Here is an 11,171-nt window from a genome sequence, read left to right on the forward strand (position 1 = left end):
GTCCTTGCTCGGAAGCCCACCAGGAGCCGCTCGAGAGCAGTTTAATGTTAAAGATAAATGAGGAGGAGACAGGGTAAGGTGCTAAATTAAAAATGATACTCTCCTGATGGGCCCAAAGTGGTGTTTCTAGAATGGGGCATATTATGAAATGTTAATGGTGCTGGCCTTCAGCAGACCTGTGTGTTTATGCACTGAGACAGGCGGGCCACCTTAGAGGAGCACAACCTGCAAAGCTCAGCCACATTCTGCAGTGTATGTGCATGGACATTCATGCTGAACACTTATGGATATAATCTTGCATAGTACACATGCATGTGCACATGAACACATAAGAACGCATACACATCCACGCACACATACACAATCTCTACCTCTACCTCTTATCTCTGATCAGATAAAACTCTTCACTGTTATTATAGAAGCTCTTATCATCATCTAGACCTTCAGCAGTGCTTAATTCCCACACTTCATCCAAGCTACAGAGTGGTACCTTCAATCAGCCTTCCATCAGCTAAATCTCATCAACATCTAAACCCATTCACTCAAAGAAGTGCCATTTATAAAGGTCATATTTGTCTGCAACCGACCAGCAATCCCTGAAATGCTAACATCACTGAGATGGAAAACGTCAAAAACAAAACACAACAGGAAAACTGTCTGCCTGAATAGCTTTTGTTTCCATTAAGCAACTCAATAAATCAACTATCAAACATTATCACAACAACAAACGATACAGCAGACAGAAACCTTAAAGGGCAGGTACTACAAGTCGGTAGTGTTAGACAGTAAGCCTAAAATAACCTAAGCATCTGCAGCAGTTTAGACTCATTACCACAGTTAACAGGATATGATAATGCGATAAGTCAGCACTGCTGCTAGCACAGTGGAAGATTAACAGTTTTTCATCTGAAGCGCAGTGCATATTACTGCAGCTGTTTTAATACATTAGCCGCAGGGCTGGGTTGGAAAGAAACATTGCTGCTGTAATTCCATGTTGCTACTCATAAACAGATACATCCATTTTGTTCCCCTTCATTTGATGGGGCAGTTGTTTTCACAATGTAATTCTGCTAATGTTTGTAAATGTTGTTAATTAGAGTGATGTGGTGTTTAAATATTCAAGTGATAATCATGACTTTTCTGAAGATTTAAACCTAATACATTTACTGATTCCTTCCAAGCTGTTAATGAGCTGTGTTTGGGAAACAGACATTAAACACCTCTATAATTGTGGATATACAATTCGTATCACACAAGAACACTGTGTTCTTATGCAGGAACGGAAGTATAAGGGATCCTAGTGTTAAATATGGGAGTGCGAGTACAGCTGCATACACATGCAGTGGGCATTGATGGGAGAAGCATTGAAGGTAGTATATTATAGAAGTATAACTGTAACTGTGTGTCCCTAGAAGTCTATGAAATGTTGCACTACGGAACTCTACAGGTGTAAAAATAATCAATAATAAATAAAGTCATGGCATAGGGGTACAGCTGACAATACTGTACCTGCCTTACAGTGGAGCAGCATTATTTGTATGAAAGAACTGCTGTAAATACTCTGTAAATACCTGTGTGGTAGTGGAGCAGTAGCTGCTGGCTGTGGTCTCCTGTAATTGTAGGTAGAAAGTCAACAGTCACCTGCATGCTCTCTCCCACACCAAGAGTCCCTACTGGAGGTTCTACAGAAAACGGGCTATGAGGAAAAGAGGAACAGAGGTATTCAGAACACAAACTCACACATACAAATACAAGCCTCAATTTAAAAACATTGGGACAGCATTTGAAATACTAATAAAAACAGAAAGTGGTGATTAATAAATTCTGTTGGACCTATATTAAATTGAAAACAGTATAAAAACTATTTGTTGTTTCACCTTTTGAACATCTTTTTTTAAATACATGCTCATTTCAAATGTAATAGCTGCAACACAATCCAAGAAAAGGTGGAACACGGGAATGTTTACATCATCTTTACCTTTCAAAAACATGTAATAATAGTTTGGGGACTAAGGATGCCAATTGATCCAGTCTTGAAAGCCTTTTTTTTGCCATTCTTTTGTCACTTTTTCTCCCTCGGATTACACAATATTGCTGTTGTAAAATGAGTAGAATGTGGCTTGTTGTTGTCATGTTGCAATGAAAAAGACGTCATCTAGAAGGCAGCACATGTTGCTCCAAAATGTGTATATATCTTTCGGCAGTAATGGTTAATGGCATTAATACACCCCCATACCACAACAGGCTTTTGAACTCTACACTGGTAACAATCTAGATGGTCCTTTTTTTGCGCCAAAGAACACAACATCCATTATTTCTATAAACAAGGTGAAGATTGACTAACCAGACCATAGTACACTTTTCCACTGTGCATCAGTCCATTTCAGATAAAGCCCAGAGAAGTAAGTGCCCTTTCTGGACGTTGTTCACACATGGCTTCTGCTGTGCATAGTATAGTCTTAATTTGCATCTGTGGATGCAGTGACTGATGGTCTTTATTATTAATTGTTTATCATAATATTCCAGAACCCATGTGACGATTTTCATCATAGAAGCATGCTTAATTTTAATGCAGTGCCATCTAAGGAATCAAAGCTCATGAGCATTCAGTTGAACTTTCCATGGATTCTCTGAATCTTTTGATGGTACTATCAAAGGGTGAAATGCCTAAACACCTTGTAGTCAGTCACTGAGGAACACTGTTCTTAAATTGTTGGATTTTTGCTGACCCATTTGTTGAAGAGTGGTGAGCCTTGACTCATATTTGCTCCTTAAGGACCCTTTTATCCCAGGTATGATTGCACCACCTATTTAAGATGTTTTCTAAACATCCAAAATCACTCTTAATCTTAAATGGCTTCTGTCCCAACTTTTGAACATGTTTCAGGCATCAACTTCAGAATGACCATAAATATCTTTGTCTTTGTACTGGTTTTGTTTAAATACAGGTTAAAGTGGATGTACAAATCACTGCTTTCTGTTTTTATTTGCATTTTACATTCTGTCACAACTTTTTTTAATTGAGGTGTGTAGAAACAGCACTGTTGCACAGTGCAACACTGATGCATCTCTGCAGAAAGTAACGCAGTCTCTGTTTTAATCAAATCATCTTTGCGCTTGTCTTACCTCTGTGTGCTGAGCTGAAATTTGGCTTCGCCATTCCCAATGTTGCGCACTAGCAGAGTTCTCTGTGATGAGCACTTGACTGGACACAGAGGAAAGTGGACGTGGTCGGGAAAGTCCAAGATTGCACGTGCCCCAATTGCCCTGATGGGCACCTCAAACTTCTCCCTCTCAGTCACACAAATCAGTCTGTGGATATAATCCTACAGGAAAGACCACAGTGATACTGGTAAACTAAAGTAAATGAGTTTAGAATCAAATCAAAAAGAAAAAATCTACTAAATCTTCTACATGATGTGTTTACAGGGAAAAACATATTTACATATATATGCAGAAATCACAGTGCAGTGCATTATGAAGAAATTGCTCACTTTGTACTAGTATAGTTTTACAATGTACTGTTTTTATCATATTCACAGCCTGATTTAAACTTCTACACCTCCTTTGCACGAAAGCTGAAATTGCACATTGCAAAGCCACCTTATAATTGTCTGATGTAAGGAATTACTCTCTTTATTTCAATTCATGTGCCTATCGTAGACAATTAGGTCATAAAAACCAACATGGCCTCATCTGAACGTTAGCTTGACCCTCTGAAAACCACAGACCATGTAATGAGCTTGAAATAGACTTGCCATATTACACTGCACTATGGGAAACACTGTGTTGTTTTGTTGTTCTAAAGATACATTACAGCTGAGGCATTTCTTCAGCTTCACCTGTGGCTGGGACTTCAAAAGACACTCCAGTCTTGTTTCTTTCCTGTTGAAAGTGAGTAGCGTTGACTTTTTCACTAAATAGATTGTGTTTTTGAGAGCTATGGGCTGCAGAGTGGCACTATGCTACAATCAGTATTAATGTGCCGCCACAGAAAAACAGATTAGGGGGCTACACAACAGACCAGAGAACGGTAGCTAATAGAGAGAGAGCATGAGCGTGGGTGGGAACTTTGCGTCTCACAGGCCCCGTGCTCACCAAGGCACGCGCCTCCATTGCTTGCCCACGCATTAGGCCATAATGCAAGACTTGACATTGATGTTTCACCACAGCAAGACTCACTCAGTGAGAATGATAGGGGACATGGAGGGTGTCTGAAGTTGGTTCGGTTAGTGTTTTGAAACAGTACATACATCAGCTCCTTTCACAATAGTTCTTGCCACATATACGTAAGGACAAGCAAAAGCTTTTGGGCTCCTGTAAGTTTGCTGCCATGTGCCATTGCAAGTGGTGTCTATCTCAACTGAGGTAACTAGGGTACTATTAGTGTTGATGAACCCAGCCACCGTGAGTTTGACAATGACATATGGATTTAGCACAGTTTCACTACAGAATTAGGTAGAATTTGTCTCTCTAGGTGCATGCTCCACATGTAAAAGACGGCAGCAGACGAATCAGCAGTCTTGAAATCCAGACCTTTATTCTAGTTTCTGATGCTGGATTTTGTAATCAATAGTAGTTAACTGAACTGTTGATGTAACTGATGCAACACTATGTCATTTACAACAGGAATTTGACTCTCCTGAAAAAAACAACTGTGTTTTTTACAACTGTGTACGAAGTGCCTTGGGGAGAAATAGAGTTGCTGTTTACACTGGGTTTCTGCAGATGGACAGAGAGTTCTCTTCAAATAAAAGCATATTCCTGCAAATACTGCCCTCCAAAACTCTTCTTTATTTGCACAGAAAAAGATTTCTGACACTTCAAATGCAAAGACACAACCCCTTCTGTTAATTCCACCACAGTGTCATCATCTGGAAGTTATCTAGAAACTATACAGTATAGTGTACCTTGTTCTCCTCTGGAGTGAAGAGAACTGTGAAGGTGCAGGCCATGCCTGGGGCCACTTTGTTGCACACATCTACAGGACTGACCACCTTGAAATATAGGGAGTCTTCCTCAACCACTTTCACCAAGCGAGGAATCTGCAGAGGGCACAAGAACATGTATCAAGCCGTGAGCTCTAGATAAATATGAACAAACAAACTATAAAGTAACTTCATGCAATACGCATGTTGAATATGGACATTTCCAACTTTTTCGACTTCAATCTTCAAGAGCACTTGATTAATGGGTTGAGCAGGTGTTATTACAGTTATTATATGAAATAGGTACAAATACCCTGCTTGATGCAAAAGTTTTGAAACGAGAATTTGACCTAAAACATATTTTTTTAAATCTATTCATGGTGGGAACATACATGCAGGGTAAGGCAAAATAGTATCCAAATAATTGTTTTTTCAGATTTACCATTATTTTACCATTATCAACATTGCATTTAAAAACCCTCGTTCACTGGTCGTTCTGGATAGTGAATAAAAAGGCTATAATCTACTATTTAACATCAAACCACTCTGAATGAATGTGTCTACATCTCAACTATTAAATTATGCAGAAATGTAGAAAAATCAGTGGTCTCCTTTCATATTGTTAGATCCAACTGGTATTACACTGAAAGGGTCCAGATGTGGCACACTGGCACCAAAACAGTCAGCGCAGAGAGCCACAAAGTTTTGTGATCTAAATGAAGATCTTCAGTGTAAATTCAAAAACTGAAGAATGAAAGCTTGCAGTTTTGCATTATGCAATCAAACAGGTCAATACTGCCTCATCACCTATCACACAGATTTGTTATGTGGTTTTGTGGTTTTACTGTTAAAGGAAAAGCTATTGAGCAGATTTATTATGAATGACTTCTTTTACAGAATTTCACATCAGTTTAGATATACAAGGGCTCTGGCACTAAGCTACATTTTCCAACAATAAAACTGTCCACCATCCTTAATGTCTATATGTATGAAATATAGATTTTAAATCCTTTATTTTCCTCTTTCTCCCTTTTTTCTTTCCACCATCTGTTTTCCTTTTGTTTCCTTCACTCTCAGATTATTTTTATGTGGCCATCCCACCACCAATACCTGTCTCAGTAAGGTGAACTGAAGGAGAGAGGTAAGTGGAGCTAACCTAAGCCATAAGTATATAGTCAACAACAAAACACAACATAAGCTGCTGCATAATTGGGTTGACCGCCAGGTGATGGTTTAATCATTTCATTGTAGATAGTGTCTCTGAATTATTACGACTTCTTTGCAGTTAAAATATGCAAAGTTCCTATAATGAGGCCAGTACAAACTGCAGTTATGAAGCCTAAGCTGGGATTGGTTTAGCTTTATGATCAGGACAAGAGCCACAGAACAATGTTATTGAAGATACACTGCATTACTCGGTCCCTTAAAGCAATAACGCAAGTCTTAACATACATCTTCTAGTTTTAGTCACTGTGTTTAGACAATGTGGTGTAATTTTCATTCATATCTCCCCATATGAAAAGCTATGTGTTTTTCAACTTGCCATGAAAAGAGACAAACTACTAAACTACTGAGCTCTACAAATTATTTAATTTCAGAGCGAAATTCATGGCTTCATATTCCAAAACAGATGCTGTCCTTGTTTCATACACTACTTTATTTTTTTTCATGTTTTCATGCTCTCAATGTTAATGATTAATATAGTACTGTTGCCTATATGGACTGCAAAAAGTCAAATTGAATCACTAGTTTCAACAGTATGGCCCAACAACTGTAAATGTGAAACAGCACACTAGTTTAGAAAACAAAACCAAAGCATGACAGCGATATCTGTAGCTCTTCACTTTCTGCCATTCATGCCAAATGGTAAGTGGTCACACTATTACTGTCCAAAACGGCAATACAGTAAATGGAGATCTCATTCTATTTATCCAGAAGAATATTGATTAGCTCTACTACATTAATGTTTTCAATGAGTAGATTTTCATAAACAAGTTAAGTCAGTTAAAGTGAGCTAACTCACAATGCACAATCATTACAATGTACAGATCTTCCAATGAGCATCGGATTTCTCTGTCATGGACTTTCTGATGGGGAAGTAGCTTTCTGTAGAACATGGCAATAAATCTCTTTGTCCTGCAGATGACCCCTTATGTAGATTTCAGGGAAACGCTGGGCAGCTGAATTCTTCCTATTCAAATGATGAATCTAAGTATAATTTAGCCCTTTTCTTCAATTATTCTTATTAGGTGATTGCTGTTGAACCCATTTACTATAGTGAACCCAATCAGGGTTTCCTGAGCTGTAATTATTGACAAAATGACTGTCTCATTATGTCCCTCTCTCAAACAATCATCACACATATGCACACACACTTGAGATATATGCACAAATGACTGTACTGAATAACATGTGCTGAGCTATAAAGTGCTCAGCTCTTCGCCAAAGTCACCTTGTCATTATTGCGCAAAACCAGCGGCACCTCATACGTCTCGGAGGGCATGTAGTTCTGGAACACAATCTCGGATGGGTAAGGCTGGAAAAAAGGCTGGTCCACATCCAGAGCCGAAAACTGGGAACATAAGGGAAAGCAAGTGTACCCCTCAGCATTGGACAGTGAACATAAAGGGCCATTTCTCTATAAGACCTCCAATTTCCTTCAGCTTTTGTCTGTAGCCACAAACTGTTTGACTTATTTCACATCAAACGGGTTTGATGCCGTCCAAGTATCTGTTTTGCTGAAGGCACTTCAAAATTCCAGAACAGAAAAACAGAAAAGACAGTTGGGAGGAGACAGAAAAGCTGAAAAACAGAGGGGGGAGACACAGAGTTGGTGTGTGACAAAAGAAGAAGCAGGAAATGCAGGACAGATAGAGCAAAAGGAAAGAGACGGAGAACGGAGGGGAGAAGAAAAGGTGGGGGAGAGAGCGAGAGAGAGAGAGAAACCAGATGCAATGCACCCAGGGGGTATGATGGGAAAAGTGCATCTACTGTACTCTCAAGTTTCGTAAATGAGGCGTCTCCTGTATAATTACCGCAGTCACATCCAGTTTATTTCCCATTCAAAAAGTGCCAAGCACAGGAAGGAGGAGATTCAAAACAGTGACCTACTTTCAAAAATAATTCAGAAATAACTCTTTTGTATAAATGTATGTACAATATCACTGCATATAAAATTACAGTAACCTTTTCAAATGTAATGCTTGAGTCACCACCCCAGTCTCTACGAAGAGGATTACTATGAAGGACGTTAACAAACAGACTTTAAAAAATAAATAACAAGTTGTTTGAGCAAGTAGACAGGCCTTACTGATATTTTACCTTTTGGTGCGTTGTCTCACTCATGTCTAACAGCTCCAGAATATGAGGTGGATGTATCTCGTGTGTATTAGCTAATCGCTGTTCTGTAGTCTGAGACATCATACGTGCATACACAGATGGAGACAGCTGTAACAAGATAAGCTGCAATAAATTCCTCTATGAACAGTGAATACGTTTAGTCTTGTTGGCAGTATCATTTAGGAAAGTATATGAGTGCATCAGTGTAAACATTAGCTGTGCATACCCCACTTTCTCAGTTCCATTTCAGAGCCTGCAAATGCACACATGTACAGTACACACACATACAGGATACACTCTCACACTATACTCCAACTGTACGAGTATGCATACTAGTCAGCAAAAAAAGAGAAATAGCTATAATTCCTGAGTCATAATCTGCATAATAAGTAGTTTAAGAAGAGTCTACAATTGTAGCTTTAGCTCTAGCAATTAAACATGGTCTGCCATCAGTCTATCACAGAAGAAACATCAAACTGCACTTACTATACTTCAAGGTCAGGAGCAAAAATGATTTTAACTTCAAATATCAATGAATAATGGAAGGGGGAATCTGATTAATATTTAACAACTGCCAGTTTTGTGTGTGGTCCAAACATACAGTCCTTTCCATAATTCAAAGACAACAGAAAAATGCAAACCTTTGCACTATTCTTAAAACAATATTTCAAAAGAAATTCAAAGAATTCCATTTATGAGGGTCTGTTTTGTGTTTAATAGAGGAGGGATGGGATATGGACTATATTTGTGAATTTAGTTTAGAAGACAGACTGAGATCAGTGTGGTTGAGATGGCAGAGTGTGTTGCATCAGTTTCATTTATGTAAATCTCAAAAATGTCCTGCACTGCAGTTTTGTGTCTGTGCTCTAACACATCTTGGGTACAAGAAGGACTAAAGGATCATCAGGGCTGGGATTGATAAAATACTATATTAGTCCATGATTTGTGATGGGGAAAATGAGTAGAGAGCAGGTCTATTGATCTGTTTTAAAAGGACTCACCTTTTTGGCTTTGTCTTCACGCTTTACCAGCTTGGGATTTCTCGGCGCTACTACTTTTGTTCTGAATCCTTCTGGCATCTTCAGGGGTAAACTTTGGAGAGTAGAATGGGCAGCTTGTACCTTTGAGGTCAGCATTGTGAAATGCAGCCACTTCTATTCTTACCCTGTTATCAAACTGTAGAATAGCGTTAATTAGAAGTTTCTGTGGTCATTAAGAAGCAAACAAATATGGCCCATTTTCACTCAACACTGGAGTAAAAACCCCTTAAACCGAAATGCTAAAAAAGCAAAGAACAATAAATGGATATACATCGTCAGGCTGACGTTAGCACGCTTGCTAATATTAGTTTACTCTCTCACTACATGTCAGCGTTACAACCTGTCGCTCGTCTTATAATGCATAAACTCAAAGCTTTAACTTGTTTGGTTAAGGTCATACTTCGTTTAAAGAACGAAAGACAGAAACGTGTAAAGGGTTTTAAAGGTTAGTTACTTACAAGCTCTGAGTTCGTTATTCACATTTCTCAAAACACTCACCGCTTGGTGGTTACTATGGCAGCAAGCAGACACCCCGCCTTACAGCAAGCTGCGCTGTGATTCGCGGAGGCGGTCAGTGGCGAGCTGCGATTGGATTGAATAAAGGCGATTTGGGCGAGGCGCGCGCAGGGCCACATCTCTGCTGTAGCAACGAGACAACGGATAACATGAGAGAGCTGGCGGTGCGTTCATGTAAGAAAAGTCAAGCTGTAAACTGTCAAAAAGAGACATTTCTGTTCAGTATTTGCACGTCTGATTTTAGGTACAGTCAGAAGCGTATTCAAAAGTTTCCGAGGATATCAGAAAAGTCTTTCAAGTTCACATCAACAAAATCACTGGATCACTGCGCTGGTTAGAGGTCATCTTTAGCATGATGTCAAAAGAGATACGCCCTTTAATAAGATGTTTCTTCAAGGGTTCTTTAGTAAAGGCAACGGGTGTATTTGGAATCATGAGTTTCATGCTTAAATGGTTCTTTGCATGGTGGAATGGTTCTTCAGACTGATGGAGAAGGTGTTGTACATGGTTCTGTATAGAACCTTTTTGTACTATATAATACTTCTATATAGCACCAAAAATGGTTCTTCTATTATAAGCCTGGCATCACAACAATAGCAGAACAATTTTTGGTACTATTCAGAAGCATTTTCAAGAAGGTTCTATATAGAACCATTTACAACACATTGTCCATCAATCTGAAGAATTGTTTAAGCACGAAATGGTTCTATATAGAGCAGAACCATTGGCTTTTTCTAAAGAAACCTTGAATGACCAACAAATGTGTAGGTTAATGAATTGGCTGCAATGTTGTGTAAGGGAAAAATTATTATTGACTTTATTATTGATGATAAAAAACCCAGAAAGATCTTTATTGTCTTTCTCGTGTTGTTCGCTCTACGCTGGTGGGTCAACAGAATAAGTGTTATTTACTTTGTATTTTAGGTCCATGTTTTACATGAGGCACAAACACAGCAATGTCATTTTTCTGTACTTGTTCGTTTCTCACCACTGCAGACTCTGGAGTACTGATACTTTCTCTCAAACAACCTAGCAGTTCCAATGTAAACTTTGTGTTACTTGGTGTAGGCCTGTCTGTTTTTTGGAGCAGTGTATGTAATGAGAATTTATCACAGAATTGATCTTGTTCCAGGGTCATGTACAATAAGGCCATAAGGTACTGCATTTAGTCTCCCCTGGATTTACCCGGTCCTTTTGAACCGCACCTTATTTGACATAATCCCTAATATATTGCAGGCTATTTTTGCATTGCTCCAGGTTGGGAAGGGCATGTTTCATGCAGAGTAAGATAGTTCTTGGCATTTCACATGTACAGGTCTTGTGATAATGTTCTCCTGCCTTATTTCCA

The 11,171-nt window shown here is 38.9% G+C and overlaps 1 protein-coding gene across 1 annotated transcript in view; it reads right to left on the reverse strand.

Annotated features, from left to right (window-relative positions):
* Positions 1-9,799, reverse strand: part of hydin (HYDIN axonemal central pair apparatus protein) — a 110,378-nt gene extending 100,579 nt beyond the window's left edge. Inside the window, 7 exon segments of the mRNA XM_036585802.1 lie at positions 1,572-1,696; positions 3,127-3,326; positions 4,911-5,045; positions 7,381-7,500; positions 8,250-8,375; positions 9,269-9,443; positions 9,766-9,799. Of these exon segments, the coding sequence (XP_036441695.1) occupies positions 1,572-1,696; positions 3,127-3,326; positions 4,911-5,045; positions 7,381-7,500; positions 8,250-8,375; positions 9,269-9,403 (841 nt within the window). The 5' untranslated portion in view covers positions 9,404-9,443; positions 9,766-9,799.
* Positions 9,800-11,171: the final 1,372 nt, after the last annotated feature.

This window comes from Colossoma macropomum, unplaced genomic scaffold (assembly GCF_904425465.1).
Source record: "Colossoma macropomum unplaced genomic scaffold, Colossoma_macropomum, whole genome shotgun sequence".
Taxonomy (NCBI): Eukaryota; Metazoa; Chordata; class Actinopteri; order Characiformes; family Serrasalmidae; genus Colossoma; species Colossoma macropomum.